This window comes from Ictidomys tridecemlineatus, chromosome 8 (assembly GCF_052094955.1).
Source record: "Ictidomys tridecemlineatus isolate mIctTri1 chromosome 8, mIctTri1.hap1, whole genome shotgun sequence".
Lineage (NCBI taxonomy): Eukaryota > Metazoa > Chordata > Mammalia > Rodentia > Sciuridae > Ictidomys > Ictidomys tridecemlineatus.
The window spans coordinates 113,483,000-113,500,577 of NC_135484.1; the positions used below are offsets into that span (position 1 = coordinate 113,483,000).

Genomic DNA, 17,578 nt, shown 5'->3' on the forward strand with positions numbered 1-17,578 from the left:
ATTTTGAAGTTCAACTTCTGAAGGCCACCTCTGGTTCTGTTTTGAATCTCTAGAAACTTCCCAAATCTTCAAGGTTTCTTTAACTTGTTCCAATATTATTTGATGAGTACCTACTATGTATTCCTCAGAATACAGACTTAAGTAAGACAGGCCCTTGACCAAAGGGGTTTAAAATTAGAGTGGTGAGGACAGAGAAGTCAACAGGTATTTGTAACATATGTTATATATAGACACAGATACATTTTTTTTGTACTGAGGATTGAACCCAGGGGCATTTAACCACTCGGCCACATCCATAGTCCATTTTTTTTTTTTTTTGAGACAGGATCTCACTAAATTGCTGAGACTATTCTCGAACTTGTCATCCTCCTGCCTCAGCCTTCATACACACACATACACACACACACATTTATGAAAAGGCCTCAGCCTTTACTTATTTATACATACACATACACACAAACACATACATATTTATGGAGTTAATTTCATCAAGAAGACAGTGGCAATGAGTCTCACCTCCTGATGCGTTCACAGTGTTATTCACAAAATAACCCCAAAACTGCTTATTTTACCCAGAAACTGGTTATTTATTCCTCTCTCAATGATTCCAATACAGCAGAAGCTGACACCTCTGATGGCTGCTTCCTCTTAATTTTCAATGACTTTCCCTAACAGCCAAAGACAGTGGTTCTCACTCTAACTGTACATTAGGATCTCCTGCAAGGCTTTTCAATAAAATTTCTGATGTACAGGCCCTAGCTTCAGAGTACATGATTCCGTTGATCTGAGATGGGGACTGGATATATGTTTTTAAAAGTCCCCAGATGATTCTATTGTGCATCCAAAACTAAGTACCATTGGGCTTGAGAAACATGGATTATAAAACCTAACCAGGTGGCTAACCTGCATGGCAGCTTCACAGATTGCCTCTCAAGCAAGTGTGGAAAAGAGATTCACCATTGCAAATTGAAGCAATGTGATTAAAGGTAATATTACATGCTCTGAAAGCCATAAAATGGTATCACAATGCAAGGTCTTGAGGGCAAGCGAACTGCCATCAACAGAAAAAGTAGAAAAGAAAAATTACTGAAACCTTTTGTCCATGAATCTGGCAGTGTAACATGGTTTCTCCTCCTGGTCAAATCCATCACCTTTAGGCATAAATTTAAATTATAAACTTTAGGGAAAAAAGCTCATATATACTTTGGATGCTCCTTTATCAAGCAAATGCAGACTCAAATCTCTCCATGAAAGTCTGTACATTAAGGTTACCTGAAAAGTGGACTTTGTCCAATGGCTCAAACCTTGAGTTTACACTCCTGGACTGTAGTAGCCACTGAGCATTCTCCTTATAGTGATCCCAGGACTGGACATTTCCTTAGGCCCCCCAGATTCATCTGTCTTAAAGAAGTGGATAGCGGGCTGGGGATGTGGCTCAAGAGGTAGCACGCTCGCCTGGCATGCGTGCGCCTCGGGTTCGATCCTCAGCACCACATACAAACAAAGATGTAGTGTCCGCCGAAAACTAAAAAATAAATATTAAAATTCTCTCTCTCTCTCTCTCTTTAAAAAAAAAAAAAGAAGAAGAAGAAGAAGTGGATAGCAACTGATGGTTGAGCCAAACTCTGACTTATTTATCAGGCATGTTTTCTAAGACAAAAATTGAATAATGGCAAATGAGAACTGGGAAAGTCTCACCCCAAAAAGGAATTTCAACAGCTTATCTCAATTAAAAACAGAGATCTTACAAGCAAATTTCAGATTTCTAGTTTAACAAGTTCACTTAAATTCTGTGCCACTGAAAGGATCAAAACTGTGTACTTGTTTACACACAAATAAAAACTTGGAAAACACTAGGTATTTTTCATGCAAAAGCCTCTATCTAGTAACCTACCCATCATAGTCTTTTTCAAGAAGGCACTTTTTCAAGGAGGCACTGGTGATTCAGTGGTAGAATTCTCGCCTCCCACCTATTCTGCACTGTCTCCTCTGCTATTCTGCTACACAGCATCATAACTACAAGGAAACATAGAAAGACCACCCCAGAACCTATTAGTTCCTGGCTTGTCAAAATTTCACTCTGAAGCTTTATTAGGCTTTCATCATGAGCAGGTTCACATCCTTTCCTGAACTGGAGACAAAAATCAGAGAGACGGGTGGGGTTGTGGCTCAGTGGTAGAGCGCTTGCCTAGTACATGTGGGGGCCCTGGGTTCAATCCTCAGCACCACATGTAAATAAATAAAATAAAGGTATTATGGCCAACTACAACTAAAAATTAAAATGTAAAAAAAAAAAAAAAAATCAGGGAGACAAAACGATATAGCAGTTTTCCAGCTAGTTCAGAGCCCCATCTAAAGCTCAATCACACCAACTATGTAGAAATGCTAGACATTTGTATTCTTTTTTCTCTAATCTCATCTCTGTAATGGTGATATCTCATCATGTTTTTAGGTAATTTTGTTAAACTTACTTCAAATCCTTTGTGTAATAAAATAGGACATCAATAAGTGAAAATAAAAAAATCTCAACGTTATCTGTACCATGAAAAGAGATAATAAGAGTCTCTTTTTGTCTCACAACAAACTGGTACTTAAGACAACAGATTAAGCTCATAGTAGAAAAGCAATATGGTACCAACAAACAATTGTTAACTTGTGGAGATGGAAGGATCTTAGAGGACACTTAATCCCAGTCAGTCACACAATGAACAGTACGGGCTCATTTGGCCCACTTGAATCCCTTCAACAGAAGGTGTCCACAGCCTTTCTTATTCCATTAGTGGTGAGCTGTACCTATTCACTAAAGGTTTTTATGAAGCCAAACTCTGCCTTCCAGCATCTTTTACCTACTGGTCTTAGAAGTCCTAGAAAGCAACGAGACACAAATCAATATTCTTGCCCAGTCTTCTACTTTCCATTCTGGACATCCCCAGTCCCTCCCATGTAAGAAACTAACCCCCTCTAACCACCCTGCTTACACTGCCACTATAGATTTCTGTTTGTTAATATGGTCTCACAAAGCCACACATCCAAAACCACAAGGTTTCCTCCTTCCCTCACTAGTTACCTCTGGTTCGTCTCGCCAGTCCACATTCAGCTCCTGATCAAAGCCCCTCAGGGTCAGACCCAAGCCTCTTCGACCTTTCTGATTAGAAGCCTCAACAATGTCCTTCCGACCTTGGCTGTATTTTCCCAATCCTTCACCTTCCTTGAAGCCCATTTTGGCCTGAAAAAGAAAAGAGAGCACAATCAATTCAATACAACAGACATTTATTTAGCCCCTATCATATGCCAGACACTGTGTTAAGCCCTGAGAAACAGAGATGATTAAGGCCTAAATTCTGCCTTCTAGCCTAATGAAGAAAAGAAACATAAATAAATAACTGCAGTAACCATGGGTCCAGTGACTGTCTATTCTGAAGGTAAAGGTCTGTGGCAACTAGAAGTTGGATAAATGAGAAGGGACCACATAGCCATAATTAAAAGCACTAAGAGTACATAATGAATCTCACTGGACATTTGCACAACTTACCCTTCCAGCTAATTTGTCTGATTAAGTGAAAAGATCCAGAGTAGAGTTGATAAAGAGAACATAATTTAAAATGGGACAGCTCTGAGCAGTAACTTCTGCCTGACCCTTAGCCAGTCAAACAGTCTTACTCTGCAAGAATAATGAGCTCTTGTAGGAGCCCATTTAATCAAGAGATTAAACTCACTTCAGGTGAAATTCTGGTATGGAAGGTCCTGGGACAGAAATGCTTTTTCAAATGTCACAACTGTCTATAAGTTTACCCTATACTCTACAGTTCCTGGGTCTAGGAATACATGCAAAGATAAAAAACCCAAATCTCAAATCCCTTACCTGATAAAAGAACTCTGGTCCAGAGAAATTCCCCCTGGAGATCTATATTCTTGATGAAAGCACCTGCTCAAGACCTGGATGGAATCCCTACAGTAGACACAAATCTTCCCTGCCCCCGCCCCTCAGAGAGCTGGTTGTCACAAGTCTCCCTAATCTTCCCTCCCCGAAAGCTTAAGGCCCCCAAACGAATATCCTGACCTATGACTTCAGCAGGGGCATTTCTCATTCTTAAGGGAATCCAAAAGGAAATAGAGGAGACAACTATGATATTCCTGAAGTTAGTCAGGTGGGAAACTTGAACTCTATAACCTTTGAACATATATATATTAAATTTTGGTGAGGAAAGTAAGCACTCTCCCTATTCACCTTTCTTCTTGTGATATATCAATGGGTATAAAAATTGGGAAAAGGAATTGAGCCTTCTTTGGAAAAAAAACACCATACTACTCCCATTTATTTTGGGACTAAAAAAGAGTTTAGTCATTTCTTCTGAGATTACTCGATAGAACAAAAATTCCTAGCATGAAGTCTTTATCTACTGACACACATCATTTTTAGGCAAGTATATTCACACATGCTTATTGTAAGAATTCATTAGTAAGGATACCAAAAGGTAAACCAGTCTGGATAGAACAGGAGGAAATAGGCCTATGCAGTCACTTTCCATAGATTATTCCAATGTGACAGATACTTCTACAGAAAAGGAGGCCACACTCTGTCAAATTTCAGTGGCTGAAAAAGAGAGGAAAAAAATCCATGCCCTAGCTTTTCTTTTTGTCATACAAATACAAACTGCCCTTCTCTCATTCTGTTGGGGCAGCTTTAGAAATTCAACCCAAGCAGTGACATACCATAAGCTTTTGGGAGACACTGTTATACATGGAGTAACGAGAAGATGTTCCCTCCACCAGAGAGTCTGCTTTGAATGCATCATCAAAACAGTGAGAGCTACGCGGCTTCCCCTCTGTCTCACTGTCAGACTCACTTAGGCTTGTAGAAGATGCTGGAAAAGAAAAAGAGAAATTTTGAGGTAAGTTTATGTCACAAAATAGCCTCTACAAGTCAAAACTTCATTCATTCAAGAAGTATTCCATACATGCACTGAATACAGGAGGTTCATTTAATGACAATGTGTTTTCTACCTCTCACTAGTTCTATAATCATGGGAATGTCACTGAAAGTTTCTAGGGTACTTGACATAATGGGAGCTCAAAAATAATAGTTCCCCACCCTTTAAATTTCCCCCACTAAAAACCTGGGATGGTAACATCTAACTCACTGGTTGTTTAAAGATTAAATGAAAAAACAAAAAACAAAAAGTGAAAGCATACTGTCAAATACAAAGTATATTGACTGAAGATACTTTATTTCTACTGCTACTGTTTATTTAAACATCAATTTCTACAAAGACTGATGCCTGGTTCCATTTCCAAAGATTCCATCAGCAGACTACCAGTTTCTAATTGTTTAATCTTCTAGCTAGTTCTCCTTGCTTGCACAGTCCTTCAAACTTATTGGTAGGAGAGAGGGTTCACGGGCTGCGGTTGTTACTTAGTGGCAGAATGCTTACCTAGCACATATAAGGCACTGGGTTCCATCCTCAGCACCACACAAAAATAAATAAATAAAATAAAGGTATTGTGTCTGCCTACAGATAATACATACATACACACATACATACATATACATGAGATATATATATATAAAAAAGGGGGTGCCCACACTGCAGCTCTGGAGAAAAGCTGGCTCACAGGGAGAGAAATTGGGAAAGAACCAGAACAGAAGCAACAAGTGAGGGGAAAAAGAGGAAAGAAGGAAGGAAAAAGAGAAAGGAAAGAAAAACAGGAAAAGAAGCTCTGGTGGAACCACCAACTTAGGTAGAGAGTAGCAGAGGCACAGCTCCAGGAGGGAGCCAGCAGCCTGAGGGAGCCAAACCATCATCTTCACCATCAACAACTTTGTTAAAGAACTTCAAGGAAGGAGCACCTTTGCAGCTACAAGAAGTGCTGAGCTACCTCCATATGGACAATAACTCCACTATCTCTTTCCTTCCCTTATGCAGACCTATGAATCTATTAACCCAATGTAATTTTATTCAAGGAGTCTCTCAAATCTGCCTGAATTTGGAAATAGACTATTTCTTAAAAGTTTGGTCAACAATTTCTATATAACCCCCCACTGAAAATGATATAAATTGCAAACCAGGGGATAACGCCAAACAGGAAATGAAAGTGGTGACATTCAACCAGAATCCAGGGGTAAAGAAGTCGTACAATGCCTATATCTCATTAATAAGTAATTGTGGTTATTTAAAGATAAAATGAAAATATTTTTCAAGTGTTTTTATTGTTGTTAGGATATAAAGTCTTTTTACTAGCCAAGCTTGGTGCCACATGCCTGGAATTCTATCAACTCCAGAGGCTGAGGCAGGAGCATCACAAATTTGAGGCCATCCTCAGCAACTTAGTTGAGGCCCTAAGCAACCTAAGGAGATCCTGGCTCAAAATGAAAAATAAAAAGGGTTTGGGATGTAGCTCAGCGGTAGCACACCCTGGGGTTCAATCCCCAAGTAACAAAATATAAAATAAGATAAAAGCTTGTTACTTAGAGTTCAATAAATACTTAATAACCTGAATTGTTAGGCTGTTTTTTTGTTTTTGTTTTTGTTTTTGTACCAGAGATTGAATCCAGGGCATTTAACCACTGAACCACATCCCCAGTCCTTTTTCATATTTTATTTAGAGGAAGAGTCTCCCTGAGTTACTAAGTGCCTTGTTAGGTTCCTGAGGTTGGCCTTAAGCTCACAATCCTCCTGCCTCAGCCTCCAGAGCTGCTAGGATTTCAGGCATTTGCCACCATGCCTCATAGGTATTTATTTTGACCTTGGGACATGGTAAAAACAAAAGTGCAACACTAAGAGTGCCAAGAAACAAGAAAGCCTGAGAACACCTGCTGATGCATGGAAACAGATCACCAACACACTGCTATAAAAATAACAGAAGAGCAAAGCCACATGCACAAGCACGGCCTCCTGAACTTTTGTGTAATACAGAGGGAAAATACAACTATATATTTATATTTCTTGTAATTGTATTATAATTGAGCTTTGGAAGGAAAGAGATACAATACCAATAAAAGTGTGATTATGCACACATGCAGGGGTTAGGGCATGGAGACAGAATAAAAAAAATTATTACTTAGAACAAGTGAAAGCAAAGAAAATAAATTTGATTTACAATCATATTACCAAGAGTTTATACTGGGTATCTTTTTATATTTTTGAATTATGAACCATGTGAATATATTACCTATTAAAATTTAAAATTAATATGAAAAAACTGAGCAATGAGGCACAATTCCTTTGAGGGAGAAGGGAGAAGTTGCTGAGAAAAGATTCTGATTCAAAGCTTGGCTGCTTATGGAAGATTCTGAGGGATGGTGTGGAGAGAAGCCATGTAAAACCATTTTTTTTTTTTATTGGTTAAAACAATTCTGTATAGAACTGAAATAGTCACTATTCAGGAATTCCTCACCTGATCATTACTTCATGATTCTAAAGCCTACTTGTACTGATCCATTTATTTCCCAGCTAGAACACAAACTTGCTGAGGGATGACAAGCCTTTCCCAGGGCCCTAAGCTTAAATGATTTTCCCTTCTACTATGCCCCAGTGACACTGATACTCCCACCATCATCAAAGCACTCAACATGTTGCCTTAGAGACAGTTATCATTTGCCACATGCCACCCCCACTGAACAGGGTCACTCCTAGAGAGCAGGAATTTTGTCAAAATCAACTTTATAACCCCAACATCTGGACTGAGGCTTTTCATTTGATAGAAATTAATAAGAAGTCTATCACAGTGGATTTAAAGGTTTATCAGCCAGGTGTCACCCTTCCTGAGGACCTACAGAGTGTACGATTCCTTAAGATATTTTATTGTACATTGTACAAGTAGTGCAAATGTTCAGGCTTCAAAAGCTTAAGAATGAGGATGGAGGATCTATATCCTACCAGCAAACGGAGCCCTTCTTGAGCAATGATTTAGGTCCCAGAAGGCTGAAATATATGTCAGAGCTCAGAATACTGATACTGTTTAATACACCAACAATTACTTTGGTTTAAGACTTATTCTATAAAATGTCCGTGCTATACACAACAGAGTATTATGCAAAAGTAACAACTATCAGACAACCTAAAAAATCAAATAGCTAATATAAATATGCATTTTGTTAAAGAATACAACATTTTATGGTCTAGAGATGAAGCCCGGTGATTAAGCACCCCTGGGTTTAATCCCCAGTACTTCCCACCAAAAAAAAAAAAAAAAAAAAAACATTTTGCAAAAGAAAGAAAAGGCAGGTGAATGTGGGAAAGGGAATCAGAATAAATCCAAAACCAAACTTCTGGCTTCTAATCAGTTAGCAAGTTGGAATTTTGGTTAAGAATGTTCCTATGTAAGAGGCACAAAATCTGCCCCTTCCTGTTAAGTTAGATCCAATTCTCTTAATAAGGAGCTGTCTTGCTTACATGGACCAATGTAACATATGTCAGAGAGTGCCACTCAGAAGGAAAGACCCAGAAAATTAACAATGAGTAACCATGGAAACTGAGAGGTGAGGTGATTTTTATTTTCTGTTTTGCACTTTTCTGCATTTGTGAGAAACAAGAATATGTTAGTTTGGGGCTAGGATTGTGGCTCAGTGGTGGAGTGCTCGCCTAGCACATGGGAGGCCCTGGGTTTGATCCTCAGCACCACATAAAAATAAATAAAATAAAGATATTGTGTCCAGTTACAACGAAAAATATAAATATTAAATATATATATGTTAGTTTAAAAATTAGGGGAAAAAATAAACCTACAAAGAATTACTATTCCAAGTTATAGGAAAAGATTAGTTTCCCTCCAGAGAAATCTTCACCGTGGGGTGGGGGTGGGGAGGCTCAAGTCAGAGACTATCAGGGGCTCAAGACTATCCCCATGCCAATCATCCATTATCTCCCATGTAAGGAGAGAGATGCAGTCTGCAAAATGTGCCCACATGCTAAAGAACTGTGCTTCCAAAGGTTCAGATTCAATTCTCTCAGTTGCTTCTGTGGCTTCAACCTGCACTGCTTAGTACAGAAAGAGATGGTACCAGCAATGTGGACAGCTCCCTGAGTACAGCCCTGAAGTTGCTTTGGGGCAGCCCAGGGATCCAAGGTCCTGACTCATCAGAAGCTACAATGTTAAATCAGTTCTTATGGTTTCACCAACTATGTAGACATTCATACACCTAACTATGAAAAGGCTGAAAAACTTGGTATCCTTCTCTATGGAGAGCATGCCTTGGTCTAGCTCAAGGAAGTCACCAGGCTGTTAAAATTTGCTTGAGGAGCCAACAATGAACAATGGAATGGTTTTAATTCCATCCCTGGGTACACAAGATTTCTGCCACTTTTGAATCTCTGAAAGAGATCTCATTTTCTTTTATCTTCATAAATCTTTGAGCAAAAAAAAAAAAACAGAACCAAATTTGAATGAAAGGCTCACTAGGCAAATCAGTGGTGACTCTGGTTGGAAAATTCCAGCATCATACTCTGGCACAAGATCTTTCTACACCATTCCCCCTCCCAAGGTGCTAGTTATTGTACACTGTCCTTTCCAGGTTCTCAGAGTGAGGATGAAGACAACTAAAACATCCCCTACTAGGTAATTCCCTGTGAGATCAAGAAGTGTGCTAGAAAAGAAAATAAACCTTATTTCTCTTTTAATCACGTGACATATAAAAACCAGCATTTATGGCTGGGGATGTAGCTCAGTGGGTGAGTGTATACCTACATTGGCCCTGGGTTCAATCTACAGTACCGCAAACCAAAACAAGTGACAACAACAAATCCAGTTAGTAGGTTGACATGATTTAAGAGAAAGTCTGTAGATTAGCCCTAATGTCCACAGACTGCCACAGTCACTATTTATTTTTACCCCTGGGCTTTTGGGACCACTCTCTTCAAATGAAAAGGAAACAACTGTCATAGCTTCAGTAGGAATTCAAGAGGTTTGCCTTCCCAAGATTGGAAAGAATTTAGCAGCACTGAGCTGACAATTTTGTAATGAGGACATAAATTAAAAGGAATAATAAGGTCAGTCTATTAAAATCATTAGTTTCATTAAGAACTTGCCAAAGCTGGGTGACATTTCCATTTACCTCCCCAGGAGTTCCCTTTCTAAAACCTACCAGAGCCCAAAACATTATTTAGTGTTTTCATTTAAGATTTCCTCTCTACCTGACAGAAATCATTATTAAGTCATTTTAGAGAAGAAATGTTCACTTTACAGAAGAACCAGAGGTTTCCCAGCTGTTGGCACAATTGTTCACATGGTGATAGAGGAGTAGGGCAAACATGCCACGATTAAAAATGACAACATAGCTCCAAGCACTAGTGGCTAAGGTGAGCAGCATACAGATATAGAAGAATAAATTATGAATTTTAATAAACACCCTGCCTAACAATTGCTGAAGAATACAGTCATTCTTGTTTAAAGACTCAATTTCTCCTTCATTCCAAATAAATGGTAACTCGTTAGAGCAATTTAAACAGATACCGATAAAGGAAGTTTTTGATTAAGGTCATGAATCTGGTCTGACAGGAAAGCGATGGTGTCTCAGGGCAAACAGCCTATTTAGGAAAGAATTAAACCTGGCAGAGGGGAAGGTACTTTTAATGTGGTGTTGGTGAAGGAGACTTGCAACTTCCATAAGAACTTGCTGCAAGAGAACCAGGAGCCTGCTGGGAGCCCAGCAGCTTGGGAGGCTGAGGCAGGAGGATTGCAAGTTCAAAGCCAGCCTCAACAACTTACCAAGACCTTCAGCAACTTAGTGAGATGCTGTCTCCAAAATTATTTTTTTTGAAAAAAAAAAAAAAAAAAAAAGAACTAGGAGCCCACACTAGATGCACAGCTAAGTACAGAAGGAAATTTTCTTGGGCTCAAGACCACAGTTTCTCCAGTTTGTGAGAAACAAACAAAAAGAACACAATGGCCTCATTGGCCTCCCCTTACTTCAAAGGTTATTTGACTGCAAATTTCCAATTTATTTACACTTGAAAATGCCTTCAAACTCCTCTTAGAATACTCAAAAGAACTCTATGCCACCGTGCCCATGACAACATCAACCTTTTTCTTTACACTAGCCAAATGTCAAGTTCCTGAGTTGGTAACACAACTAACTTGTGAATAATGAAAAACAAACATACTGATTAAACTAATAGACCTACTCATCATTAATGATTAATGATCACATTGATCTAGCAAAGGAAGAAAAAACAAGGCCCAGATGGACAGAAATAGTAAATACTAGTTTTTTGTATTTCTAATTGTCCTCCCTAAGGAACATTTTTTGATCATCTATTTGAATAGTGTGTGCAGGCAGAATTGGATGGAGAAAACGGAAATGCCCCTGCTTTAATCAATGACTTGAATAGAAAAGCCACACCTGCATCTCAGCATATAGGTAATTTCTGGTGAGACAGCACACTCCCCAAGGACTCCTAGAAGAAGCTGATATAGAACACAGATGACATAAATGCAAAGCGCTTGGAGAAATGATCTGCAAACTAGAGGAGAGATAGGCAAAATCAAAGATGTGAAGAATTTAAAGCTTCTTGAAAAAGCTTAAAATAACCACTCTTTTTACCTTTTATCAATTATATTCAGTAAATATTTACTTAGCATTCACTTTAGGCCAGGCATGGCAGAGAAGGGCATAGAGACATCAATTTTGCTAACTCTAGTGCTAAACACACACACACACACACACACACACACACACACACACACACCTTATTGGTGCAGAATATGGGATTCTTTGTGACAGACTCTTACATACAATAACTTGATTAAATTCATTCTCCAGTACCTCCCTTTTCCCCTCCCTTCCTAGTCCTAAGTTTTTGTGTCAACGTGGCGCTCCTCTTACTTAATGAAAGTTAACCTGGGGAAATCTGCCTCTGTCTCCTGTCTCACTTTCTGCAAATGAAAAAGACCAAGTGGCCTTTGGTCAGATACATACAATGAACTGGCCACCTCTGAATTTCCATTCTGAACACATAAAAGCAATAGGCAATCCTGACTGAGTCACATGATGCCAATTCCAGAAAAGGTTAAAGCTATTTGATAAAATTAAAGGGAATATGTATGTGTACGGTGGGGCCAGGGCGCGGGGGGGGGGGGGGGGGGCAGTTCTTAATTCACAGTCACATTTCTTACAGGCTTAAAATTTAAATCAGACTGGTAGACAAGTTGCCTTAAAGGATTTTTAACATTACATACTCACCTTACTTTACCTGAAAATTCTTTCCTTACTTCAAGTATGTTACTTGAGAGCAAATGTCTCCCAAGAGTCACTTAGAACTAGACACCTACACTACCTGAATATCATTTATTCCCCAGACATGCTATCCCTTTTTCCCTTGTGGGCTCTATCCCAATTCCACAGAGCCCTACCTTCACCAAACTGCTCAAATCCCAGATAGGAAGCAAAATCCCCTTTCCTTAATAGTTCCTAAAAATAATGTCCTCAATATGCTTTTGTCTTCCCACTTAGGAGCCCCAATTACATACAGATTTTCTCACCCAGCTTGGAATCCACCATTACCTCTTTTTTTAAAATAGGTTTTGAGATCACAAGCTCAAGTGATCCTTCTGCCTCAGCCTCTGAAAGTAGTCAGGACTACAGACATGCACTACAATATCCAGCTCCACTGTGAATAAAACCTCGGACAGGCACGAACCTCCACACTCAAGGCCTGTAAGAGTCTCTTATCCAACCTGGACCATAGCTGCACCAAATGTTCCATGAGCAGTACCACTTGTCAAGCCTTTCTCTGAACTAGCTCCCCAGTAACAGCTGATAAGTAACTGCCCTTCAATGAGCTTACCACTCGTGAATAAACTATTTCCCACCCTCTCAGTCACCAGTCTGTTACCAAGTTTCATTCCAGTTTGTCAGTGATCCAACAAGGGATAAAAAAAACGCAAGCCTGCTGGTGTACTGGGTTGAACAGAGTATCCTTCCCCAAATTTGTGTCACCTGGAGCCTGTGAATGTGACTTATTTGGAAACAGGGCCTCTGCAGATGCAATAAGATGAAATAATTCTAGATGAGGGTGGGTCCTAATCCAATAACTGATTTACAAGAAGAGGGAAATTAAAAAAAAAAAAGAAGAAGAAGAAGGAGGAGGAGGAGGAGGAGGAAAAGGAGAAGGAGAAGAAGAAGAAGAAGGAAATTTGCCTGCACAGCATACACCTATATTCCCATCTACCCAGGAGACTAAGGCAGGACACCTGGTATTTGAAGCAAATTCCTAGACACTTTATGATTTCTCAGAAAGCATCTGTGGACACTGTTAATGTCTACAACCCTGAAAAGCAGGCAAAGGAAAATGATAATTTCAACCAGACCTGTGAAATCCTTTGAGCTTTATGTCAAAGTTTGAGGCCAGACTCAGCAACTTACACCCTGTGTCAAAAAAATAAAAAAGGGTTGGGGAGATAGCTCAGTGATAAGAGTGTCCTTGAGTTCAATCCCTAGTACCTTTAAAAAAAAAAAAAAAAAGGAAAGAGGAGGAGGGAAATTTGTACACAGATACAGAAGGAAAGTCAAGGAAGAGACTGGAATTAAGCTGCCACCCAAGCTAAGAAACACCAAGGGTTGCCAACAACCATCAAAAACAAGATGGAAAAAGAGTCTTCCCAAGACCCTTCCAAGGGATCTTGTGGCCCTGTTGACACCTAGTTTGATTTGATGTCTAGTTTCCAGAAATGTGGGAAAATAAATTTGTTTCTTTAAGCAACCCTAGTGTGTGATGCTTTGTCACAGCAGTCTTAAAAAACAAATACAGCTGGCAAGTCAAAATTAATGTGAATTAGCTGCTTCTAATTGCCTGGTATTTGAAGCAAACTCCTAGACACTTTATAATTTCTCAGACAGCATCTGTGGAAACTGTTAATGTCTATAACCCTTAAAAGCAGGCAAAAAAAAAAAAATTATAATTTCAACCAGACCTGTGAAATCCTTTGAGCTTAATGTCAAATACGCTGATGTTCCACTATCACTGGGTGCCTCTGCCTGCAACTGCTGAAGGAATTGAGAACTATGTGCAAAAGCCAGAGAATTAGACCAGAACGACTGCACCAAAGAGCCCTCCTCCTCTACAAGAACCCCAGGATCTGCTCACCACTTCTAACTGGTTTAAAGTAGCAAAAGAGTGCCACCTACTGAAAGACCAGCATCAAAACTAAGGAACTTCTGGGGAAAAAAATCCAATTTTTAATTTAAAACAAGTTTAACTTTTTTTAGTAGAAGAACGGCAGAATGGAAAAGACTCCATGGCCAACATCTTTCTGTAGAATTTGCTTATTTTTCCCCAAAGGATGTTGGACTATATTCTGCTGAATTCAAGCACCAAAGATTCAAATAACCAGATGGCCAGTGGCCTCAGACCATACAGGCAAGCATACCTTTTGCTGCATGATTGACAGAGGAGGGAGGTTCATCGTCTGATGTAGAGCTGAGGTTCAGGGCAAGCTCTGCAACTCTTTTTTTCTGTTTCTTGATGGGGGCATTGCATTCTGGGAGAGTTCTCTTCATTGTTACTGCAACCATAAATACAGACAGTCAGCTGCCCTTGGGTTAGAGCCAGTGGGATAAGAGCAAGGATTCCAAAGTATAAATCATCAATGAGATGAGATTTGGCAACTTCAAATATCCTTCAGTGCCAGCACTTGAATAGCTTCTTCCTCAGAATGCAGTCTAGGAAGGATGCTAGCCAAGCTCTGGTTTTCAATAAAAGCTATTAGTTTTACTGAAAAATGTGGTGCTCACAGATGCATAGGTCTCTGGACCACTGGTGTCAGATACCAAAAAGATATGAATAAACTCCATAAGACATAGGGGAAAAAGGCCTTGGGCAACTGTTATTCTATATTTCTGATACAACATTGGCTATGTACACTGGAAATTAATTATAACTAAATATCAACCAAAATTCCAAGATGAAGGGACCATCCCAGAATGATTATTTCATAATAATTATTATTTCACCAAAATAATTATGATTATATAGCATGATACAAATACTGGGTTTTGGTTTATTTCATAATATTTAAAAAAATGAAAGAACTAGGAAATTTTTTTATTATTTATTTATTTATTTGGTACCAGGGATTGAACTCAGAGGCACTCAACCACTAAGCCAATCCCCAGCCCTATTTTGTATTTTATTTAGAGACAAGGTTTCACTTGAGTTGCTTGGTGCCTCACTGTTGCTGAGGCTGTCTTCAAACTCTTGATCCTCCTGTCTCAGCCTCCCAAGCTGCTGGGATTACAAGCGTGCGCCAACGTGCCCAGAAAAAACTAGGAAAAATTTTAACCAAAGTAAGGAGTGGGAGCAATGATTGTCTTACAATGGAGGAAACACAAGAGTGGGAAAGATAATGAGACTGGAGGTAGCTATATCATTGGAGTGAGATACAAAAATTGTAACTTTAAAAATAGGAACCCATCTCCACACACACACACACAAAAAAAAAGAGTATGGAAAGAAGCAAGCTCCATGTCACCATCTTCCATGCCCATGGGTACATGAGAGGTAAGCATGAGGGGGAAAATGGGATTGAATGAAGTGCTTGTGAAACCCCGATATCTTAAGGAAAAGTAGTGAATACAGTCTGAGTTACAAACAATTAACTGGTTGAACTTGGAAATGAGAAAGAACTCAAAACAGAAACAAACCAGGTAGATGACCAGTGGGACTGCAATCTTTGGGAAAGGGAAGCTGCAAGGGTACAAGACTGGACTTACAGCATGGGTCACAGTGACCACAGCAAGAAAGCAATGAAATGCCACAAATGCCACTGAACCCAGCAACCTCACTAAACCCTGGATAATATGTTTCCCTTCTCTTCAGCTCAAGGATAAGCCAATCAACCCAATGCATAATCACATCTTTCCTAAGGAGGCAGCCTTTTATCTGGCAAAGACAAGAACAGCAGCCTGAACAAACAGAAAGCAAGCCCAGGCTGTGACACGTTTCATTTTAAACCACTCTTTCAGCCTTCTACAAAGGCCCACAAGGTGAGCTACAGGAAAGCCCATCACAGGGCCTGCTACTAGCTGCAGCAAAGGCAAAAAGACTGGGAAGCACGGGAAACTGGGTGTGCTGTGTTGGGGTAGGTGCAGGAAAGAGAGGAAACTGTGTGAAAGGTGGCAGAGGCTGATGGTACTCCTCAAATCACATCACCTTAGATTTGGGCCTTCCAAGTCACCTAATCCAACCCTTTCGTTTTCCACTGTTAAAGACTGAGGCCCAAAAGGAGAAGGCTACATATCTAACCAGTGCCCAGTTCAAATGATCTACACTTGAAAAATGTGCTCTGGTCAGGAACTTCCAACTGGATGCAAGAGACTTGCTTCTACCTGCAGCCTCCCCCACCGAAGGGCTTCAAATCCCCCCTGTGGTCTTGTCTCCCTGGGCCTCGGTCTCGCACTGCCACCCCTATTCACAGAGGAAGAGCTGAGCTCCCGTCTCCCCAGGCCAGTCCTTCCATTTGAAGATAACGTTGAGTGTGTAAATATGTGCGCAGAGACTTGTGTCAGTGGCAGCTCGGGCTCCAGGAGGTTGCTGGGGAGGAGGGGAAGGGGGAGGAGAGAGAAGCGGCCAGAAGGCTGAGAGTCACAACCGCGGGTGGGGGCCGAGGCGGCAGTGGAGGGAGAAGGATGCTGAGCCCGCGCGCCCGCCCGCTCGCTCCCCCCGGGCCGCGCGTCCGCACTCACGCAGAGGGGAGAGGGCGAGCTGCCAGGGAGCGGAGAGCGGGGATCAGGCCGACGTATCGCCGCCGCCGCCGGGCCTGGACCTGCCACAGCCAGAGCCTCCACCTCCTCCCTCAGTTTCGTTTCCCCACAAGCCAGCCCAGGTCCGCCGGCCGCGCGGTCGCGCTCGGGTCCCGCCCTGCGAGCCGCGCAGCTTAATGACGTCACGGGACAACCGGCCCCGCCCCCCAACAGGCCCCTTCTTGGCCTTGCGAAAGGCCGCTCGGGTTCTGGCCCGCCCCGCCCCGCCCCCAGCCTGGGTACAGGGCGCCTGCGCAGGAGAACAGCCCGGGGAGGGCCAGGAGAGAAACCAAAGCGTGAATTAGAGTGTCCAGGGGACTGCACGTTTCTTAATCTCTCCTAATCTCATTATCATCTTCACAGATTAAGAGCAAAGTCAGAAGGCTGTAGAGTGGTTGAGGGCAAGAACCCAGTGTTCCTGTTCTCTGCTGTGTCCCCAACAGAGTATGAGACACATTCAACAGATGTTGAAGGAAGGGCAGTGGGCTGGGGTGTAGGCCACTTGGGTACTTGCGTAGCATTCATGAGGCCCTGGTCTGATCCCCAGCAGCATTCATGAGGCCCTGGTCTGATCCCCAGCACCGAAGTGGGGGTGGAGGAGGAGTGAAGGAATGCTGCCTATAGCATCTTACTATGTGGACACAGATGGCTCTCATCCCAAAACCACTTTTCCTACATTTAGACTAACGTAACCCAAAGTTTGTTGGACATTCTCAGTCACCTCAGTCATCCTAAATCTTGTAAATTCAAATTTCACCGTATGTTCTTTTCCCATATGTCCGCTTTTTTTCCCTCAGTGAATGGCATTACGATCCTGTTCATTCAACCACAAATCTGAGGAAG

General features: G+C 41.0%; 1 protein-coding gene across 1 annotated transcript in view; it reads right to left on the reverse strand.

The window, feature by feature from the left end:
• The window catches only part of Cmtr1 (cap methyltransferase 1), a 48,680-nt gene extending 31,815 nt beyond the window's left edge, over positions 1-16,865 (reverse strand). Inside the window, exons 1-4 of the mRNA XM_005318739.5 lie at positions 16,679-16,865; positions 14,365-14,499; positions 4,714-4,865; positions 3,068-3,226 (exon numbers count right to left, since the gene is read on the reverse strand). Coding sequence (XP_005318796.1) covers positions 3,068-3,226; positions 4,714-4,865; positions 14,365-14,494 — 441 coding nt within the window. The 5' untranslated portion in view covers positions 14,495-14,499; positions 16,679-16,865. The remainder of the gene's footprint in view (positions 1-3,067; positions 3,227-4,713; positions 4,866-14,364; positions 14,500-16,678) is intronic.
• Between the last annotated feature and the right edge of the window lie 713 nt (positions 16,866-17,578).